We start from the raw sequence: 24320 nt of genomic DNA on the forward strand, positions 1-24320 counted from the left end.
CAGATAAATGTGGTACGCAAATCATTTTAATGTAATCTTTATGCTTATATTACAGACAAGATTTCAAGGTGTGGTCACACCAGATTTATCAAGCTTTAATTATTTCAAGACAATGAAGTGTTTTATTTAATAATATTAATATTAATAATAAAATTAAAATTAAATAAAATCAGTAAGTAGATTCACTAGATCTTCAGCCTCACTTTGTTCTGTTCTCTAGGCAATGTAATTTTTAGATCTTTGTTCTTTATATATCTGCAAAAATTGTGACAGTTTAAGATTCTAAATATCTTTAAACTGTATCTCTATACACTTTCTAGGGCCTATCATTGAAAATTTAATGGTTCAAATCACTAAAGGTTGACCTTTAATGATCAAACCATTAAAATTTTGAATGTTCAGAAAAAATAAATTAAAAAAAAAAAAAAAAGAAAATCTAAAGGGTGTAGGCAGGGCGGCAATCCCCCCTGCACCCCCCACACTCCCCGCTACTTAAATATACCAATTTAAGACTGGACTACATTGAAGTAAATAGAAATCTCCCCCTTACGGAGATTTCCGTTTACCTGTTCGATGTTCTGCACTTTCGCTATTCTTGTGTTGACAATATTGGAGTCGACATCGTCGGCTTTCGAGAATATAATAGGTAACTCACTTTCAGTAACATAATTACAGGTCAAAGTACTGAAAGAATTAATAGTTTTACTTTTCCCTTAGGACTTAATTTTTGGATTAAAGAAGCATGAGCATTCAGAGTAAATGAAGGTGCCAGACTACACACATTCAGAGGTTGTGCCATTAAACAAGACAGACTGTATAGTTTCAGGAAGGACCAGCCTTGATAAAGCATCATAGTAGTTTGTCAGTGTTCTTCCATCAGAAGCATTTGTAACAAACTTCATTCCTGCTTTCTTTACAAGATAATTCTTGTACAGACAAACTCTAGACCTTGCATTTTGGGTATTCTTCGTAAGTCAAGCAGAAGCAAAAGTACAAGGCCTAGCGACCTGGATTTTGTCATTGACTTAAACAGAACTTAAACAGAACAAGCTGGAGAGATAGATATGTGTTGCAGAGACAGCCCCTTCTATGGAACAGGCTTCCCGTCCATGTGAAGCTGAGTTTGGTTATTACCCAGTTACCTAGACCAGTGGATGGGGAATACAAAATTTACACTGGGCCTGGCACCCATGTCCCTTATGGACAGAGGTAGTTTATAAATGCCTGGCCCTCAATGTCCTATATGGATACAGACATCACTATTCTTTTGGGAAAACTTGGCTAAGTTTAAAACAGCCCCCAGCCACCAGGTCGTTAGTCTAGTAACAGTCTGTGGATTTATGAATCTATTATAATGAATTCATAACATATATTCTCATAATATGTAATTTCTAATCCTATGGTACACTGCTCTTAAAATCTCCATGTTGTCCCATTGTCAAACTTTTTTGCCATGTACAATGTTTGTCCTACTGTCAAACATTTTGCCAGTTTGAAAGTTAACTGCCCAACAAATTGAAGCATCTTCATGTGGAGGACAAATACGAAGTGCAGTTACAAAACATCTGCATAAGCATTCAGAATGCAATACTAGCCAATTAAGCACAATCCTAATCAAACATTTTGATAAAAAATATCTAATTATGCTATTGATAGCCAAAGAAAAGAACATACTATGTTTCAGAAATTAAGAGAGACCTGCTTTCTGTAGTGACAACTGATAATGAAGCAACATAGCTGAAAAATAAAAGCTGCCCAAAAGTGTATATTTTGTTAAAAGAAATGACTCAGATCATGCCAGAAACAAATCCATTTACTTCAGAAAGAAGACAAAAGCTAATCAAGTTCAATTCTGTGACAGCATACAAAAGGGACTGCAGCATTTGGAAGAGCAGTCTCATTTCCAATGGAAGAAGATTAGTCTAAAAATAAACTGGGATAATCAAATGGTGAGAAATAGATTGGCCAGATGGTTAATCACCTTCTGACAATATTTTTAATCACAACATGTATAGCTCATGGGGAGAATAAAACATCTCTGTACTTGATAAACAGAATTAAAAACTGAAACAGAAATTTCACAGGAAGTGACTGCAACCAAACAACATTTTAACAATGCCAACATTTGTATTGCACACCCAACTACAAGTACATCACTTACTGCGTTCGGTGATGATTATGCGAGCCTCATGGTTACTGGTCTTGTTTTTCAGGTTTTGTGCAGCTGTAATAAGTTCTTCTAGCTGGGAATGTCGACGCTCAAGATCTTGTAATGTTGCCTATTGTATTGCAAAAACAGTATTAGTTTACAAGGCTGCTATGTTTTAAAGTCTGTAAGATTATATAAAGTAATCACCAAATATGAACTCTTGTGCACTCCAGGAGCTATGTTAACTGTACTATCAATGCCTAAAGGACACAATCAGTCCCACTGCACACTGGGTTTAAATACAGTTATTACAAAAGCTGAATACATTCAGGCGCTTCTTCTATCTTAATTTAAATACAGTACTGAACATTTTATACTGCATCCTAAGCATTAAATTATGTGAACACTGTAGATATTTTAAGAAGCTTTTTAACATAAATGGGAGATAGGATGTCATTGATTTATATTATAGCTTCTATTCTTTGAAACAAAATGCAAAAGAAATATTTATATGAAAGTCAAACATACAGATATACGTAAGCCATAAATATATCTACATGCATCTATCATTATGATTTTACATTCTCTTTAAACATAGAATATATATAAAATGTTTCACAATCACAACCCACAAATACTGCAGTTTGAAAATCATGCGAAATTAAAACTGTACAACAAGGATTTTTTTGGATGCAATCATTTTATTCAACGGACAACTTTTACAGAGCTATAAAATTGAGTTTCTGTCACTGAGTGCCCCATTTATCCGAAAACTGAGTATGTTGTGAGTCATGTGATTGACTACTGAATAGTATAACATATGAATAGAACAGTCCTATATATATTCATATATTTGCATCTATATAGATAGATATACATTTATATCTATTGAATTATATAGTTGTACAATGACTGCTGTATATATATATATATATATGTGTGTGTGTGTGTGTGTGTGTGTGTGTGTGTGTGTGTGTGTGTGTGTTTATAATGAATAATCAACAGTGAGTTTGACTGAAACACAAAACACCAAACAATCTCACTAGTAATTACCTTTAACCACTACAAAAATTATCTAAAAAAACAATTGCAAATGTAAAAAAATAGGTTACATTTGCAATGACTTTTACATCGGGTGCTGTATCCCCACACCCAAGAAATGAAATACCTCAACATAGATACATAAATACATGAACTTCAGGGTTACATAAATTTGGAAAAAGTGCAAAAATCCTTGAATTGTGAAATGATTAATATTATGAACTTTTATCATTGCATAATTTGGTAAACTCTTCCAGTGACAAAAAACTCCACTATGCAATAAAAGGCATGCAGTGATAACTCATACAACACACATACATACACACACACACACACACACACATATATATATATATACATATATATATATATATATATATATATATATATATATTATATATATATATTTATACACACACATATATATATATATGTGTGTGTATGTGTGTATATATATATATATATATATATATATATATATATATATAAATATATGGGTCTACTTTTCTTGATCAAAATTTCTAAATCTCGAACAAAAAAGTAGAAACCCACTTAAGCGAAAGTGCACAACATCGAAAGTGCAATTTCGCAAAAGCCGATTCACTGAATCGGGAAAAAAAACAAAACAAACTACTTTAAAGACCTCCACACCCCTCTTACTTAACTATATTAACTCTGAGATTGCACTATAGTGGGGAAAAGGATATATTTCTTTATCTCCACTGTAATGTGCTTTGGTGACCTGGCTTTTGCAAAAGTGCACTTTCGATGTTGTGCACTTTCGCTTAAGTGGATTTTTATTTTTCTTGCTCGAGATTTTGAAATTTCGATCAAGAAAAGTAGACCCATACACACACACACACACACACACACACACACACACACACATAATACTAGGCTATCTGCCCTAGGGCATTTATAAGCCTAGCCAGAGTGTGTTTGGCTTTCACCACCCTTTTAAATTAGTTGACTGTGCCTCTATATAGTAGGTCACAGAAGATAGCCCTTTTGAGATTAGTTTACTGTGCCTCTGTCTAGTAGGGACACAGAAGAGATCCCAGGGGTAAACCTATGATCTCCCATCCACTCGGCAAGATTTCTCTTGAAGAGGGTCATTGAGGGACTCTGCTTAACGTGGATTGGGATTTTGTTTCAGAGTGAGGGGAGCCTCTGGGATATGAATCTGTCCCTCCAGAATGTCCTATTTATTTCTATGCTGAGGTTTAAGTCCTTGGAGCATGTAGCTCTAAGGGATTTGGATTTCCTGAGGTGGAGCATGTCCATTAATTCTGGGCTGGACATGGCTTTATACGTCAGGCACAGATCGCCTCTGAGTAGGCGGTAAGCAACTGAGTAGAGATGGAGCTTCTTTAGCCTAACTGCGTAGGGCATCTGTTTGAGTCCCTTGATCCTCTTGATGAGGTATTTTTGGGGTCTTTCCAGTTGCTGCAGGTGTCGGGTAAGGTACATCCCAAATGGGGCATTGTATTCAATTATGGGCCTGATGAGTGATGAGTAGAGGGGCACAATGACCTCTTGTGATCTAGATGTGAACCATTTCGTGATAAGGTGGGCTATATAGAAGGTCTTTCTAACCACTTTGGCAACATGAATGTCAAAGGAGAGATTGCTATCTACTTGGGTCCCCAAATCCCTAATTATTTCTTCCGTACTTAATGGATTACCACCTATGTGGTAATTTGTGGGCACTTTGTTTTTCCCAAATGGGATGACTATGCACTTTTTGGCATTTAGCTTTAGGCCATGGCTCTGGCACCAGTTATCTGCCTCTGTGAGACCCTTTTGGAGGATGCTTGTGTCAGTCGGTGAGTTGATTATGGCACCCAGTTTGCAGTCATCTGCGAACTTGGTCAGCCATAGTCCTCCCATGTTAGCCTGTACCTCAGAGAACAAAATACCGAACAAGAGAGGTCCCAGGACTGAGCCTTGTGGGACGCCACTTGTAACTGGTTTAGAGTCTGACATGGCACCTGCAATTCTGACCATGTGGGTTCTATCCCTGAGCCAGTTTGCAACCCATCTTGTGACATAGGGGTTGATATTTAAGCTGGTGAGCTTATTTATGATGCCCGAGTGGGGTATTGTGTCGAAGGCTTTTGCGAGGTCCAGGTAGGCTGTGTGGACTACCTTCCCTTCATCTATGGCCTTGGTGACTGTTTCAAAGAAGTCGACCAGGTGCAAGAGGCATGATCTGCCCTTAATAAAGCTGAATTGGGTAGGATCCAGTGTTTGGAGGTTCCCAATGTCTTTGTTTATGAGTTTCATGATGATACGCTCCATAGCTTTGCAGACCAGGCTAGTCAGGCTTATAGGGCGATAGTTTCTGGGGTCTGTTGTGGCACCACCTTTGTGGAGTGGGACCACTGTTGCTGTACGCCATTCCTTGGGTACATATCCTGTAGTAAGGCTGAGATTGAACAGTGACTTTATGTGAGGGTTCAGTTCTTCTTGGAGTTCATGTAAGACGCAGCCCGGGACACCGTCCTGTCCCATTGATTCTGTGTTTTTTGCTTTGGAGAGAGCAGCTCTCACCTGTGCATCTGTGATGTCAGGGAGGCTACACCTTGTTGGGATAGACATTTGCTCTTTTGGGGGGAAAGGGGGGGAGACGTTTGCACTGAGCCTATCTGCCAGGATGTTGGCAACGTCTGTGGGTTCAGTGTATTTTTTGTCATTTTGAACTAACTCAGAGCATATCTGGGAGTTGCCACCCAGGTCCCTGACATAACTAAAGAAGGCCTTGTGATTATCTTTAGCATCTTGTGCAATTTTTCTTTCAAAGCTGACCTTAGATGATTTTATGAGGGATCGTAGTTTCTTGCTAGTACTGATCAGATATGCCTTCCCTTTTTGGGATTTTGCTCTATCATGTAGTAGCTTCCTCCTTCTGTTGTATAGCTTATTTATGGCTGGGGTCCACCAGACAGGTCTCCTGCCTTTGGAGGAATGAGTCTTGGTTTTATTTGGGATAGCACGATCCATGCATTCCTGTAGGTGTCCATAGAAAGCGTTTGTAAAGGATTCTGCGGTTTGGGCCGTATTTTCCACTGGCCCCGGGGCTTTGAAGGATTCCACCTTGGTTTTGAGAAGTGTGAAGTTTGCTTTTGAGAAGTTCTTCACCGTGGTTTCCTTGGCTGGGGGTGGGGACGGGATATGGATGTCCAGTGAGATTAATTTATGGTCAGATCTTACCAACGAGGGGTATACCTCTGGTATGGAAAATAGAGTCCCCATGTTGGTGATGATCAGGTCCAATATGTTTTCCCCTCTAGTGGGAGTGGTGACCAGTTGTTCCATAGCATTTGAGTTTATAAATTCTAGGAACTGTTGGGCGAGTGTGTTGGGGCTTGAGTAGTGCTCCCAGTCTATGTTTGGGTAGTTGAAGTCACCCAATATAATGGTGTTTGGAGAGACCTTCATATTCTCCAGTGTTCTCAGGAAAGCCGAGCAGGGTTCCTGAGTTTGGGAGGGTGGTCTGTAGCAGGCTACAAACTGAAACTGCCCACTTTTAGTTGCACATGGATGGTCTCCAATGCTTCATGCAGTGCCACTAACCTGGAGGTGTGGGTATCTTTGATGAATATGGATACTCCCCCTCCTTTTGTGGTTCGGTCCGAGTTTTGGGGCCAAAAAGCATGGTATGAGGTATAACCTGGTAGTGCTGGGGTGCTCTCGGGAGCCTTGAACCAGGTTTCTATTACTGCACAGATATCGATATTCTCCATACTGAGGAGAGCCTCGAGTGCGTGCATCTTGAGGTTTAGATTTCTGGCGTTGAGCAGCATTACCCTTAGTTTTTTTTTCTTTGTGTTGTCTATGGAGGTGGGTTTGTCTTTTGAGCCTTGCCTAAAGGCACTATGGGGGTGGCAAGAGCCTTAGCCAGTATTCGAAAGCCCAGGGGTGACAGGTGCATATATATATATATCGATAGATAGATACAGACAGAATAGTTTGTACTTTTTTGTGCTAGTATATAGTCTTGGTGTTAGAATATATAAGTTGCGGAAGTAGGGGGATTCAGTCTCCTATGTTAGAGACTGCAGTGGCTTCTCCCACACAAAAGCACTTATTTTTACTTTTTGCACATTGTTGAAAGATCACCTTGAAAGATGGGATACTGTTGTTCAATTTGCTGGCTTGTTGATGTATACACACTATTGATAGCATGAACTCGATCAGGTTGATGTGTAAACTGTCACCTACAGGATCAGAGTCATGGTTATTCCTGGTGTGCTGCATGATAACTTCTGAGCCCAGCAAAATAGTAATCAATATTTTAAAACCGCATAGTAACATATTAAGTGAATTTAAGTAAATCTTTATCTGCGATTAATACAGCATTTAAATTGATTTATTTGTGTTGCATTGAATACTGTCTAGCTGGAAGCTGTGGCTCTGTTTTTTCAGTTAATGCTTGTTAGAATTTAGTGCTTGTTAGAATTCCTGCCTAGCCAGTGATAAATGGTGGTAGTTTCACTTCATTGATATTCGATTTCTGTACATTTTGGATTATTTTCTGCTTAAACTCTAAGCTTTGGCTGGCTAAGACCTACCTGCAATCAACTGGACGTATAAGTGAATTTAAGTAAATCTTTATCTGCACTTTTTTCAAATAATACAGCATTTAAATTGATTTATTTGGGTTGCATTGAATACTATCTAGCTGGAAGTTGTAGCTCTGTTTTTTCAGTTAATGCTTGTTAGAATTTAGTGCTTGTTAGAATTCCTGCATAGCCAGTGATAAGTGGGGTAGTTTCACTTCACTGATATTCGGTTTCTGCCTTATATAAGTGGTATATTTTGGATTATTTTCTGCTTAAACTCTGAGCTTTGGCTGGCTAAGACCTACCTGCAATCAACTGGATGTATAAGTGAATTTAAGTAAATCTTTATCTGCACTTTTTCAAATAATACAGCATTTAAATTGATTTATTTGTGTTGCATTGAATACTATCTAGCTGGAAGTTGTGGCTCTGTTTTTTCAGTTAGTTCCCCACCCATCCTCCCTGCTTTTGTTTTGGTGTTAATCTTGGTGGCTTTGAAAGTGCCTGCCCCTCTTGTAAATTTGCATTTGGATACTCCTCCTGGGCCAATCTCATTTGCTCACTCTTTAAAAAAAAATAAAATAAAGTGAACTTTATTCATCTGCTTTTACTGTATTTGTGTTTCTTCCTACTTTATTACTTTATTTTACTTTTGCATCATCTTAAAAGTACTCAATTGTATTTATTACTGCTTGGTGTAACTATCATTCTAAGCCATTTGGTTTAAGCACTTGGGCTTCAGGCCAGTTATTTTACATTAAGAAGGTTTGTGGTCTGCACTCTTGTGGGAGGAGAGGCTGGACTCTGCCCTTCTGAGCTGGGAGTTTCTGGTTAAAGGCTTATAGTGCCTGCATATTTGAACTGTTTCTTACTGAAATTGGTGTGCCTTGTTTGCTGTAGCACAGGTTAGATACAGGCCTGCTGAATCTAGCTTTGTTTGTATAACTTGAGCACTAATCCAGGCCTTCTTAAAATATTCAATTATATTTATTACTGCTTGGTAGTAACCTAATTAAAGTGTAGCTATCATTCTAAGCCTTTTGGTTTAAGCACTTGGGCTTCAGACCAGTTGTTTTACATTAAGAAGGCTTGTGGTCTGCACTGTTGTGCCAGGACAGGTAGCTTACATCCTTCTAAGATGGGAACTGCTGATTGAAGGTTCAGTGTCTGTTATTCTAAAAGTGTATTAGTTCTGGTTTAAGTACTTGGGCTTTGGGCCAGTCATTTTACATTAAGTAGGTTTGTGGTCTGCACTCTTGTGGGAGGAGAGACTGGACTCTGCCCTTCTGAGCTATGAATTTCTGGTTAGAGGCTTATAGTGCCTGCATATTTGAACTGTTTCTTACTGAAATAGGTATGCCTTGTTTGCTGTCACATAAACTAGATTCATGCCTGCTAAATCTAGCTTTGTTTGTATAACTTGAGCACTAATCCAGGTCTTCTTTTTTGGAGAAGGTTCCCATGCACCCCAGTGGCAGGAGTGTGCAGTTAGAACTTGTCTGATTGAAGACTACAGGAACAGGTTAATTGGGTAATTTGTTTAAAAGCCTTTTCTGATTGCTTGTAGTCATCTAAAGCTGTTTTAAGTGTATTTTTACTGTTTGTAGACATTTAAAGATGTTGTAAGTGTATTTTTACTGTTTTTGCCTTATCTTTTTTAAAAAAAAAGTTTCTTGTTTCCCACCTTTCTAAGCTAGTATAGTCCAGTTTTCAGGCTAGTGCTGAATTTAGGTCTGTGTTACAAGTTTCTGAGTTGCCCATACCTTACTTGGATAGAAGGAGGTTTCTCTGTTCACCTGTGAGAGAGGGAGCTTTGAGCAGTCATCTGTCCCAGAAGGAGTGGTTCCAGCCCAGAAGTTAGTAGTTTATAGGCCATTTGGGCTAATTTCTATCTCTTTCATTTCCCTTCTGTAAAAACTGTGTTTGCACGTTTTTGCACATCCGGGCAGTGCTGGTTAGCTAGGGTTAAATTATTCCCGGCTCCACCAAGTCTCCTCTTCAGTTTTTCCCTTGAAAGTAGTCTAACTCTCAGCCTAAGGACTTAAAAAGCATCCTCCAGTCCAGCACTTGCTCAGACCTAATAGCAAACACTAATATACCCCGACACTTGATTGCCCAGCAGGGCAAGGCTCATTATTCACCCCTCACCAACCAAGTGACTAAGCAGCTCACCCTACTATTCAGGCATGACCAAAGGGCAATTTCAAGTACACTCTCCAGTCCAGCTGATAAATCTGGGTATCCTGAGGCAATGTTACAACTACCTCATGTACACAGACAACCCTCTCCTCCTACCACAAAACATTAATATATGCGAGAGATGCAATTATATAGCTAAATTGGAGGCTAAGCTCGCTCCACCCAAGACTGGAACAGGCAGTCATGAGGAGAAGGTTAACGCTTGCACCACACCTCCAGCCTCAGATAAGCATACTAAACAAACACTGGCAAAAAATACGCATAAATACACAAAATCTTACTCGGAGGCTCTAAATAAACACCTGCAAAAGCCTTGTTCAAGAGAAATCTTGACCAATGGATGGGAGATCGCAGATATACCCCAGGGATTACCTCAGTGTCACTGCTCAACAGAGGCACAGCAAAATAATGGGTATAGTTCCCCATACTAAAGGGGTGGCGTAAGCCACAAAACTATGGGCTAGGCTTGTAAATGCCCTCGGGCAGATAGCCTAGTATGAACCTATGAACCTATGAACCTATCAGAGACCTCCAAAGCAGACACCCAAAAAGCCTGCACCTCCCATCACAAACCAGACAACACAGAAAAACACAAAATCAGTGTGCCACACAATCACAGCCTTTAAGGAAAAATAACTTACCAAACACACTAGTAATAGGTAACTCTATATTCAGGCACACTGACGTCCCTTTCACTAGGCTGGACAAGGAGAAGGTTACTGTTAGCTGCCTGTCGGGAGCCAAAATCTGCCACATAACACAAGCACTCAGGTTATTCCAGAACAAGTACAAATATGACTCTGTCATTGTTCATGTTGGTGTGAATGACCTGAGATGTACCTCCCTGGACTACATGAAAAGAGACATGGAAGTGCTCTCTGATCATGTAGCCCAGGTGGGTATGACCCTGACCTTGAGTAGCATCCTGCCCTCACCAAGAGTGATACCGCAGTATAAAGAAAAAAAATTTCAATTTCAACATTTGGCTAAGCTTCTGGTGTCATTCAAATGGGATCCAGTGTCTGTCAGCCTGGGACAACATGCTCGGCAAGCCTCGTTGCTTCACAAGAGACGGTTTGCACCTGTCAACCCTAGGCTTTTGAATACTGGCCAAGGCTCTTGCTGCCCCCATAGTGTCTTTTTTAGGCAAGGCTCAAAAGTCAAATCCACCTCCGTAAACAGTACAAATAAAAAAAATGAGGGTTATGCTACTCGGCTCCAGGAGATTAAATCTCAAAATGCACGCGCTCAAAGCACTACTCAGTATGGAGAGCGTCGACATCTGTGCTGTAACTGAAACCTGGCTCAAGGCTCCACAGTGCACCCCAGCACTACCGTGCTACAACTCATAGCACAGAACATGGACCAAAACACAAAAGGAGGGGGTGTATCCATATTCATCAAGGATACCTACACCTTCAGGTTAGTGGCGCAGCAGTATACTTCTGAGATCATCCATGTGCAACTAACATCGGGCAAATCTGCAATGCAAATTGTGGCCTGCTACAGATCACCCTCCATGACACACCCAGGACCACCACTCCGCCTTTCTGGAGACACTGGAAAACATGAAGGTCCTACCGAACACCCTGATATTGGGCCATTTCAATTACTCTACTGGTAACTGGGAAAACTACTCAAGTACAAACTCCCAGGTCCAGTGCTTCCTGGAATTTATCAACTCAAATGCCCTGGATCAGCCGGTATACTCCACTACCAGAGGTGAAAACATATTGGACCTGGTCATCACCAACATGTGCGACAGGTGTTCCGCACCAGAGGTCAACCCATCACTGGTTAGATCAGACCATAAACTAATCATTCTGGATGTCCACACCGCACCACCACCCCCAACCAAGGAAACCAAAGTGAAAAACTTTTCTATAGCAAACTTCACCTTACGTAAGACAGAGGTCGTATGTTCCACAGCCCACATGCTAAAGGATAACAGTGTCCAAGATGCAGGAACCTTTACAAATGCACTTTATGAGCACCTACAAGGATGCATGGATTGTGCCATCCCTAGAAAAACCAAGGCTCACTCCCCTAAGCAAAGGAAACCAGTCTGGTGGACCCTTGCCATAAACAACCTATACAAAAGAAGGAGGAAACTAGTTCAGAAAAAAAGCAAATCCCAAGAAGGAAAGACATCCCTGATCAGTATCATTAAGAAACTAAGGTCCCTCATAAAATCATCCAAGGCCCACTTCGAAAGAAAAATAGCCAAGGATTCGAAAGATAACCACAAAGCCTTCATTAGCTATGTCAAGAATCTAAGTGGCAACTCACAGATATGCTCTAAGCTAGTGCAAAATAGCACAAAATATACTGAACCTTCTGATATTGTCAACATCCTGGCAGATAGATTCAGTGCAAACTTCAACCCCCCCCCCAAAAGGGCCCACACCAATACTGGAAAAGTGTAGTGTCCCAGAAATCACAGATGCACAGGTGAAAACAGCCCTTTCAAAAGCCAAAAGCACAACGTCAGTGGGACCATATGGTGTCCCAGGCTGCATCTTGCATGAACTACAGAATGAACTAACCCCCCACCTAAACACACTGTTCAGCCTCAGCCTCTCCACAGGCTACATGCCTTTAGAATGATGCACAGCATTGGTTATTCCACTCCACAAAGGAGGGGCCACAACTGACCCTGGTAACTATCGCCCCATAAGCCTGACTAGCCTTGTCTGCAAGGCTATGGAGCACATCATCATGGAACTCATTAACAAAGACATTGGGAACCTCCAAACACTTGACCCACCCAGTTCGGCTTTCTTAAGGGCAGATCATGCCTACTAAACCTGGTTGACTTCTTCGAGACAGTCACCAAGACCATAGATGAGGGGAAGGTGGTTCACCCAGCCTACCTTGACCTCGCCAAGGCTTTTGACACCATTCCCAACTCAGGAATTGTAGAAAAACTCTCCAGCCTGAACATAAACCCCTACGTCACGAGATGGGTTGCCAACTGGCTTACAGACAGAACTCACACGGTAAGAATAGCGGGCTCCAGGTCCGACTCTAAACCAGTCACAAGGGGTGTCCCACAAGGCTCGGTCCTGGGACCTTTACTGTTTGGCATATACTTCTCAGAAGTACAGGCAAACACAGGAGGACTATGGCTAACCAAGTTTGCCGATAACTGCAAACTGGGAGCCATAATTGACTCTCCAACTGCTACTGACATGCTCCAAAAGGGCCTTACTGAAACGGACACCTGGTGTCAAAGTCATGGTCTCAAGCTAAATGCCAAATAATGCATAGTCATCCCATTTGGGAAAAACAAAACACGCATGAATTACCACATAGGTGGCAGCCCCCTTAATACAGAAGAGATAATAAGAGATCTGGGGACCCAGGTAGATAGTAATCTCTCCTTTGACAATCATATTGCTAAAGTAGTTAGGAAATCCTTCTATGTAGCCCATCTAATTACTAAAGGGTATGCATCTAAAGATAAAGAGGTTATAGTGCCCCTCTATTCGTCACTCATCAGTCCCATCATAGAGTACAATGCCCCATTTGGGATGTACCTCACAATACACTTCCAACAGCTGGAAAGACCACAAAAGTACCTCACCAAGAGGATTACTGGCCTCAAACATATGTCCTATGCAGCCCGACTGGAAAAGCTCTGGCTGTACTCAGTGGCATATCGCTTACTCAGAGGTGATCTCTGCCTGACGTACAAAGCCATGTCCAACTCAGAATTGATGGACATGCTCCACCTAAAGAAATCCAAGTCACTGCGAGCCACTCACTCTAGTGAGCTAAACCTCACCACAACAATAAATAGAACATGCTGGAGGGATAAATTCCTGTCACAGAGACTCCCCATGCTTTGGAACAAAATTCCTAACTACATTAGGCAGAGCTCCTCACTAACACTCTTTAAGAGAAACCTTGACGAGTGGATGGGTAACAGAAAATACACCCCTGGTATCACTTCATTGGCTCTTCTTGACAGAGGCTCAGTTAATTAATCAATGGGGTGGTGAAAGCTGACACACTCTGGCTAGGCTTATAAATGCCCTCGGGCAGATAGCCTAGTACCTACCTATGAACCTATTAACCTATTTATTTGTACAGCAATAGCAGACCGAATGCTTCAATTTATTAGCTTTAGCACTGAATGGGTAAGGTTTGGCAACGTGAAACATTCTTTTCTGTTTGGCTATGTGGGGAGTTTCTTGTTTCTTACAGAAATCCAAGGAGTTAGTACATTATCAGTCTATTTAGCTACCTGTCTATCTATCTTTCTGTCTATCTTTTGATGACTGGGTTAGCCCACTCAGTTAGTGGCTTCTTTGGGGAGATCTAAGGTGGTATTTGCTGACCTATATGCCCAAGATCATTAAACTTTCATCTTATCATCAGTACCATTTACTGGCACTCATTGCAATTATACATTTGGTTTCATAGATTTATAGGTAAATACTAAGCTAACTCTCCTTGCAGACCATTTTAAGCCTATCTAATTTTCCTTTTTGTGCTCAAAATAACCAATCCCATTTGGTTATAGATTGTTCTTTTCCATCCCATGGTTGATAATTTTATATTAATCTAATGATAATAACTGTGATCATACCACTGACAATTTGAGGGAGTCCATGCATGGGATAATGCATTTAAGATCTCCCTATGTCCATTACAAGTACAGGTGGCAGTCCTGGGGTAAATTTTCTGTTTCCTAGCCATAAACCTAAATCATGCCTGAATACAGACAGGGATGAACATTGTTTTATGTGGATAGGGAGTCTGTTCCACAGAAGAATTATCCTCTATGAGATATACCTCCAAACCATTCTGTTGACATTGCAGAAGAAGTTTAAATCCACAGACCTATATTTCTGATGCCATTTCATAGGTCATAGTGTGTACTAGGTTAATGACCACTAGATTTCTTATAAGCCTAGTCTTGCAAGCCAAATGTGACCCACACATTTGATTTATATACGAGATGATTTACTGACTGCCTCTGTCTAATACAGACATATGTGCCAGACCAGGGGTAATTTCTGAATATCCAGCCATTGTGTTTACTCTCTGTATTCTTTCTGTCGGAAACCTTTATGGATGTTCCAGTTGCTGCTTGTGTCTGGTCAGCTACATACCACAGGGAGCATTATACTCTCTGATGGGTCTAATATGGAATGTGTACAGTCATATGATGACCTCTCAGAACCTAGATGGCAGACCCTTGTTTATAAGTTGAGCAACACAGAAGGATTTTCTTACTACCTTGGACACATGTTGGTCGAAGGTTAGGTTATGTTACTATCTACATGAGTTCCCAGATCCCTGGCTAGTGACTCAACTTTTAGGTGTGTTTTATTGTTATATTAAAGACATAGTTACCTGGTGTGGCTGACTTCCCTAAAGATACTATAATGCATTTTTTGTTACTGAGTTTTAAGCCATGGCTTTGGCACTGGGCATTTGTCTGTGTTACACATTACTGAAGTGTGTTCTCATCTTGGCTGGATTCAATGACTGCTTCCAGTTTGCAATCATCTGCAAACTTGGTTAGCCAGAGGCATTTGCCATTGTCTTTGATATATGAGAAGTAGATGGCAAAGAGGATTTGGCCTAAAAGAGAACCCTGAAGGGACTCCACTGGTGACCGGTTTCTTTGTGGAGATTGCCATACAGAGTCTAAACTCCTATGTCCTATCAGTGAGCCAGCTAGTTATCCCGTGTGTTAAAAATGGGTTTATACCTAGTCCCATAAGTTTACTGATAATGCCTAGGTGGGGTATTGTATCAAATGCTAAAGCTTGATCTAGGTAGGCAGTATGCATTGTTTTCCCCTCATCCATTGCTTAATGTCCTTGTCAAAGAAGCCTACCAGATTTATTAAACTTGACCTTCCTTTGACTAAGCCAATCTGGGATGGATCCAGTGTCTGAAGGTCTCCTATGTCCTTGTTGATAATTTCCAAAATTAATTGTTTCCATGGCTTCTCAAATAAGACTAGTCAGGCTAATGGGCCTGTAGTTTCTACAATCTGTTGAAGGTCCTCCCTTATGAAGGGAGATGACTGTTACAATCCTCCATTTATGTGGCACAAGGCCTGTTTTAAGACTACAGTTAAATAATGACTCCAGCAGTCTTGATAAGTCATATTTTAAACTGTTCAGGAGGCATCTTGGGATGTTACTGGGGTCCATTGAGGGCCATGTTGTTGGCTTTAATGAGAGCAGTAAGTACATATTCCCTAGTTCTAGTTGGAAAGGTTATGTTTGGGAGTATTTTTGGGGGGTGGTTGGGGGTGAGAGGGAAGTAAATTTGGAACTGAATTTACTAACAGGCTGGCGATATCATCAGGCTTGATGAATGTGGCACCATTAACCACCAGTTCATCACATTGTTGTGTGCTGCCCTTGCGGTTTCTAACATAGCCAAAGAAGTCCTTATGGTTATTTGTCACCTGGGAGGCTATCTTAACCTCAAAGTTCACTTTGCATAACCTAAGTAACCATCTTAGTTACCTATTTAGTTTGATGAGAGTTTTTATCTTTATGGGAATTACCCTTCCTGATTTTTGCCATATTTTTCTCCCTTTTGTTGTATATCCAAGTTTGTTTCTGGGGCTAGTCCTTTGTTTACTTCTGGTTGGTACAGCAGCCACTATACAGCCATTGACATGGGTGTACAGAGTTTCTGACAGCAATTCAGCATAGGTTGCTGTCTTCTTGGGGTTTGGAAGGACATCAAATTTTGAAAGACCATCACTTAATAAAAGGTAATTTGTTTGGAATAGTTTCTAACGTTTACTGGTTTTAATGGGATTACAGAGTGGATTTTGATTTTAAAGTAGACAGCTTTATGGTCGGACTTTACCAGGGAGGACAAGTCATTGGGGGGGGGGGGTAAAGTGCTATCCCAAATTTCTGTGGATGTTTTCACTATTTGCTTATGGGTGTTTGTATTTACAAAGTCCAAAAATCTCTGGGCCTGTAGATTTGAGGCTATGTATGATTCCTAGTTTACAGAGGGGTAATTAAGGTCTCCAATGAGTAAAGTGTTAGGTTAGTATCTCTAGTAGGCCCAAGTGTGCAATGTGAGCTTCTTGGGACACGGATGGTGACCTATGGCTGGCTAGGGTATGGTACAGGATTTTGTCTATAGTGATCTGCATGTGTAGGAACTCCAGCACATTCCTGTTTGACCACCCAAGAGGTATGCTTATTGCTGATATATATCGAGACACCTCTATCTTTAGCCCTTGTCTGTGAAGCTACTGGAATAAAAGTGTGGAAGGCACTGAAACCTTGCACTGCTGGGGTACTCTCTGCCTCTTTAAACCATATCTCTTTAACTGCACAGATGTCTATATTCTGAAGTGTGAGGACAGCTTGGAGGGAATGTATTTTTTTTTTTTAGTTAGGTTCCTGTCTTTGAGCAGTAACACCCTGAGGTTCAGTTAAGTTGATTTTGCTATGTTGGCAGGCACTATGGGGTGGATAAAGTTTTAGCCAGTATTCAAAAGCCTAGAAAGGAAAGGTGCAGACCATTAATGGCAAAGTAATGTGACTTGTTATCTATGTCCTCCCAAGATGACAGATATTGGATCCCCTTAGAATAACACGAGAAATGTGTTGTTGAAATCAATCATTTTTTCATCATTTTGTAGCATTTTCTTCTGTGATGGCAATATGATTGTCATTGCTAGGCTCATTCTACCCTGAAACACATAGTCTACAAGCTCCATAATGTCTCTCTTCATATAGTCCAGGGACTTACATCTCAGGTCATTTACACCTACATGGACTATGTTGGAATCAAACAGTTACCCTACGGAGTAATGACTTGGGTGCATAATTTGGCAAATCCTGGCCCCAGATAAGTAACTAACAGTTCTCTTCTCCTTGTTCAGCTTGGTTAGAGGGGCATCAGCATATCTTAAAATGGAGTCACCTAGATGAATATATGAACTCTTCCACTTCCTTCCTTAAGTTTACCTATACTTTTGATGCTTGTTACATTAACTATTTGGATGTTTTTATCTCTAAGGATTATGAAAATAAAATAAGGGTTAGTACCATATATCGAAAACCCACTCATAGTAATAGTATTCTTCACTATGAGAGTAATCATCCCTCACATCAAAAAATTTGGATAGTCAAGGGTCAGCATATTCGATTAGCCTGCATGATCTCCACAAGTGAGGACTTTTTAAGGGAATGTGAAGTGTTATATAATATGTTTGTGCATTAGGGTTACCCCCGGGAAATGATTAAGGAGGTGTTTAAGAATAGAAAAGAGAAAAGGGAGAAAGGAGAGATAGTGCCACTCATTAATTCTACTGTCCCAATAAGTGATATTATTGTGGGGAACCCCAAAAGAATACAAAACATGAAAGGAGCTTTTATTACAGATTTTTGTAATGAAGCCATGGAAATTAAGAACAGCTTATATAGATACTGGAATTTTCTTTACACTTTAAGGAAACAACCACACTTTTTAGTGAGTTACCCCCAGTTGTATTTAGAAGAAGTAAAACTTTAAAGAATTACTTTGAACATGTGACAATAGATTCACAGAGTAGTAACAAAAAATGGTTGACCTATAAGTGTGTTAATTGTGCTCAATGTAGAGTCATAATAGAGGGGGAACACATTTGGGTCAATCACATGTATGTACAGTTTAGGGCCCACACTAACTCTGCAGGTGTTGTTTATGTGGCCCTGTGTCAAAAATGTGAACAGTTTTATGTGGGAAAAACTAAAAGAAAATTTAAAGAATGTTTATATGAACACCTCCTGGACATTAGAAAGGGAGTTCATAGAAATGCTGTAGCTGAACACATTATGACATTTAGGGACCACAGCTTTGTTTTTTGTTTTAGAAAGTGTAGTGAGAGACCACAGGGAGGGACCATGGGAAGATATTTTGGAAGAGAGAGAGTTATGGTGGCAAAAAAGATTGAATGCCACCACCACCACCACCCCAGATTGAATGAAGGCCTCTCTATATCTAACATTCTAAAACTTAAATCTTATATTTTTAATTTGTAATATGGTTTAAAATATATCACATATTTGTTTGAATTCAGTTATGTGTCACAACTGAAAAACATTTTTGAATAGAACAATTGAAGTGTATTGTTTTAAGTAAAGAGTTGCAAATTTATATATTATTAGGCTTTTTAATTAGTCATGTGACCTATGGAAGGTATTTAAGTATGGTGGTTTGAGATGGTTAGTGATTCTGAAGAAGTTTCATAAATGAAAGTGCTTAATCCTTCATTGTTTTGATAAACCAGTGTTTTATCTGTGGAAGACTCCTCTGTGTTCATTTGGATTTACCTCTGGACTGACCTGCTGTGACAAGTTTACCAGTTTGGTCTGTTTGTGTTTTTTCTGGTTACCTACATGAACTGTGTTGGAATCAAACAGGTACCCTATGGAGTAATGACTTGGATGCATAATTTGGCAAATCCTGGCCCCAGATAAGTAACAGTTATCGTCTCCTTGTTCAGCCTGGTTAGAGAGGCATCAGCATATCTTAAAATATCTTAAAATGGAGTCACCTAGATGGGAGTCCTGGGAAACTCATTTGCTTGTCTTAGAGACCTAGTGTTTGAGAGTGACAGTACATGTGGTGTTAGGTGGTGTTTTTTCTGAGTTCCTTTGGGCTTGTTAATGCATATCTTTGACAATGGGTTGTCTAGGTAATCTTTGTTGTTTAGGAACATTGCTTTAAAGTGTCTGAACATATGTTACTCTATTTGTGTGTTGTGTTCTATGTGAGGTGGGTGTGGTGTGCTTGGTTTAGACAATCTGATGGGCACGTGTATGTGAGAGTTTAGCCTCAAGTGTTATTGTGTAAGTACACCTCCTGCATATTGTGTCTGCTTCTTTTAGAATTAAGTGGTTGCCGGTAAACATAAGACAGTCATTACATTGTCTCAAGAGGTCCATATCCACCAAGATGGCTACACAGGAGTTAGGAAATTAAACTTGCTGATGTGCAGTAAATCCGTTAGTATTGGCTTATAGGACATTTAGTTGTCTGTGTAAACTACTTTATAAGAGGTGTTTATAATTAATCCTGAACATAGACACATTTATTTCTCTATATATTCTGCTAGGATCAATGGATTTTATACAACCAAATGTTTGTTAATTAAGGCAAAATCATAAAAATTTGTTTCCCCCTAGCTACTCCAACATCTTCCTTAGTTCACTGTTCTAAACCTGAAATAAAAAAAAATGCATACTAACGCCAAATTAAACATGATAATCATCTCAGACATTTCTCTTACAATATTTAATCCATCTTTTTCTGTCATTCTTAGTGTGGAGACATCCACCCAAACCCAGGTCCCAATAATATCCTCAACACCAAACCACAACCAAAAATTCTAAGGATAATCATCTCCAACCTCTGGAGCATAGGAAATAAAATCTCCAGTTTCTATGCCTGGATTAACCACTATAAAGGAAATATACTAGCTGTGACAGAAACCTGTCTTAACCCTAGATTAAAAGATAACTGAAATCCTCTCTTAAGGCTATGAAAAAATTAAACTTCATAAAACACATAAGAAAGGAGGTGGATTATCCCTAGTTTTTCCAAATACTTACAAACTATCCTTATTTGGATATTAGTCTCTAACCCTTCTAATTGCTTCTCATCTGGTACACTGTCAGATTCTTTAAGTGACCGTTTAGCAGCTTATGCTAATAATGCTTCCATATAAGTAAATAAAGGTCATATGCTCAAATCCACCTGTAACCTTACACAATTTACCCAGGAAATATTTATTCAAACATTAAACACTATAAATGGGTCTGTCCTAAACATTTTTCCTCTTAATGAAGCTGTTGAACACTTCAACAAACTATTCCTAAGTCTACTTAAGTCCCTTACCCTGCTGCATACAAAACATGTTAAACACAATCCTGCCCCTCGGCTGACCAAATCCTGCAAACTCATTATGAAAGAAAGAGATCATGCATGGAGCTCTTGGAACAGGAACAAAAATGACAGTGATTTACAACTGTTTAGACAACTTTGCAACCAAGTTAAAAAACAAGTTACTATTGAAAACAAGCGTCATTACACTGCTTTTCAAAATATGCACAAACACAACCCTAAAAAATTCTGAGCATCCATCTCTTCACTCCTCATCCCAGTAACTAGAAAGGATCCTAGCCCCTGTCCTAAGTGTACCCTATTATAAACAGTCACCGACTTTAATAATTACTTTATTGAATGCGTAACTAAACTCATCCCTGGGGCCTTATTACTCATCCCCACCCTCACAATTAGATTTCGCTAACTCCTCTGTTTCTCCCTCCTCTCAACCAAATTTCCCTAGGACTCCACCAAACACACATGTATGCCAGTCATCTCATCCTTCCTCTTCAAACACCACCCCTTTTTTTACTTTCAGCCTATTCCTAAATCTCTTATAAAAAAATATCACTTAAGCTTAAAACCTGTTAAACATTTGTGGGCATTCTAGTCCAAGAACACCTAAAACATGCTGCAAATGCCATTGCCTACCCAATTACCATTTTTATTAATAGATCCACAGCAGAATCTCATGTTCCAGACCTATGGAAAAGATCTTTAATTATTCCAGAGCATAAAAGCAGCAATTCAATTGATGCAACCAATTTACTACCTACAGCCAACATGTCACCCCTTTCTAAAATTCTTGAAAAATCTATTCATTGTCAACTATTGTAATATCTTTTGCATAATAACTGTATCACCAATACAAAACATAGTTTCCGACCAGCTTACAGTACATTTATAGCCTTATTACCCTTCATAGATATTGTTAATAAAGGTGAACTTGTATCAGCTTTATTTCTAGACCTATCTAAAGTATTTGATATGGTCTCTTACTGTGAACTTCTTACTAAACTCTCCAACTTGGTCTCTCATCTCCCTCTACTAAATGGTTTACAGCTATCTTACTAGTACACAGCAATAAGTAAAATGGCAAGGTGCTATCTCACCACACCTTCCTAATGCAACAGGTGCCCAACAAGGATCTATACTTGGACATTTACTCTTTAGCATATGTATCAATAACTTACATACAGTAAGGTACTCTTATTCAAAAAGCAGATTAGTCCTCTATCATCAGTTCTTCTACCACTCTAACACACTTACAACAAATAAGCAAGCAAGAATTCAGCTATATCGAAACCTGGCTCACTAGAGCTCAACTCATACTTAACCTGAACAAAACAAAGCTCCTTCTCTTCACTCCTAAATTACTCACCCCTGACAAAACAGTATTTGATATTTTCTCCTTAAACAACATTAAAATTGAAAGATTTTCCCATACTAAATTATTAGGTAGAATTACTGATGACAAACATAAGTTCAATCTACATATTTAAAGTAGCATCGAGAAAGCCCAACAGAAACTTTGCTTATTATATAGGAATAAGCAATTTCTGAAAACTCCTACTAAAATGATGCTAGCCATATCCTACTTCTTACCCTCACAACTTTATGGGGCTCCAGTTCTGAACAAGAAGCTTCCTTAAATGTGAAGTTAAAAAGCTGCCACAACAAAACTGCCAAGTTCACATTGAGTGCTAGGCACTCATCATGTCACCATAAAATTCTACATTCCATCAACTGGCTCGAACTTTCCAATCTGCATCTCATAGTCATACACAATATTATTTACAAACCATCAGACTGCCCAGCCATCAGTCAGTTACTTAACCTGTATACCCCAAGTAGAACTCTTACAGCAGGAGGCAAACAACTCCTCACAGTATCTAAACCCGTCAATTCTTTTGGCCAAAGTCTTTATTCCTACTCTGTTGCTAAAGCTTGGAATTCCCTACTTTTAAATATCAGCCTCTAAGCTTTTTTTCTTTTAAACACTCACTAAAAGAATATGTAAGCAAATCCCAGATCGGTTCCTTTTCTCACCCCAGTGACACTAAGTATGTATCATTCTCTGTCATTCTTTCTGTTTGTTTCACTCACACTCCTTCTCCTTCTCTCTTTCTGTCCCCCCCTTTTGTCCTTTCTCTTTTACCTTCTCTGTGCATTTTTATGTTCACTAACTGAATTAATCAATATGTCTTCCCTATCTTTACTTAGCTGCTACAACCTCTTGCCTTCAGCTATGTGACCTTATATTTTACTACGCTTTCTCATCCCTCTCCTCTAATATTCTTTCTCTCAGACAGCTGTTAGGTCATCTGACTGTACTACTCTGCAATCTTTTGACCTATTAGCAGTTGCTACACTTTAGGTAAAGGATAATTTCTCCTGTGTTGTGATCTCTGTCAGTGAGCTGAACCACGAACTCGGTATTACTGCACACTTGACCATCTTGCAAACCTTGTGCTTTGCAATGGTAGCAGGTAGAAGTGTAAGTGTCTGTAGGATACATACTCATTTGTATATGGCAATAAAATGTACAGTGTAGATTCAGACCCACAACAGGGGTTTTGAAAAATATTACGGCATTCAAAAAATCCATAGGTCCTACATGTGTGCAGGGCTGATGTGTTTCTTAAAATATAAAACAGAAACAGTCACTTGTTGCCTAGTAGGAGATGAATAGTTAATAATTATTAAGAAAAAATAGGCTGTGCTTGTTAATTTTTTGGAGGATATCTGTAACAAATAATCTGAATGACTGGTAGATCCTGAACGTATGTATTTATTTTTTTAACTTTGTTATTTATTTTTTTTATAATTCTCTTATAACACTTTTTAAATACTTTTAGCAAGTGTTACTGTACATAACAAGCTCGCTAAAAACAAGTTATTATAGCAAGTAAAAAAAAACACTTTATTAGTCTGAGTTTTAAAAGAAAACCTTTTAACAGGCATGTGACATGAAACATTCTGCCCAAAATATAAGTAAGCCATTTGTAAGAATAGGTCCTAACTAACCGAGATTATGACACTTAATAATTCACATTGTACTTTAATTTATTTTGGGCTTAGCCATTATCTCTGTATCAGTAACACTCACAACATTTATCATGGAAGTTAACTTAAGTTTGCACTGAACAGCATATAGTCTCTTTATAGCATTTAGTAATATTATACAGTTTGCTTATGCCATTTAGTAATATCAGAATGTCTGCTTATGTCATTTAGTAATACTATACTGTCTGCTTATGTCATTTAGTAATATTAAGATACTGTTTTACAGTCACTCCCCTCAAACCTTCCATCTGCTTGGCTGAGTCATTACATTTTGTTTTACCCTGAAAGATCAGTTCCAAAACAGTGTAAATTGAAAAACATAAAAGAAAAAAAAATAATATTTTTTCATGTTAGCACTCCCCCTCCACCCCCCTTTTTTGGGTGTGGGTGGCCTCGGCACCATTCTTATATATACCAACTCCATGGTC

General features: G+C 39.2%; 1 protein-coding gene across 9 annotated transcripts in view; it reads right to left on the reverse strand.

Annotated features, from left to right (window-relative positions):
- The window catches only part of DMD (dystrophin), a 9298038-nt gene that overhangs the window by 2926824 nt on the left and 6346894 nt on the right, over window positions 1-24320 (reverse strand). For all 9 annotated transcript variants that reach the window (XM_044072398.1, XM_044072396.1, XM_044072400.1 and 6 more), the window contains one exon: window positions 2162-2279. In XM_044072398.1, coding sequence (XP_043928333.1) covers window positions 2162-2279 — 118 coding nt within the window. The remainder of the gene's footprint in view (window positions 1-2161; window positions 2280-24320) is intronic.

Source organism: Protopterus annectens, chromosome 5.part0 (assembly GCF_019279795.1).
Source record: "Protopterus annectens isolate FY-2018-M chromosome 5.part0, PAN1.0, whole genome shotgun sequence".
NCBI classification, from domain to species: domain Eukaryota; kingdom Metazoa; phylum Chordata; order Ceratodontiformes; family Protopteridae; genus Protopterus; species Protopterus annectens.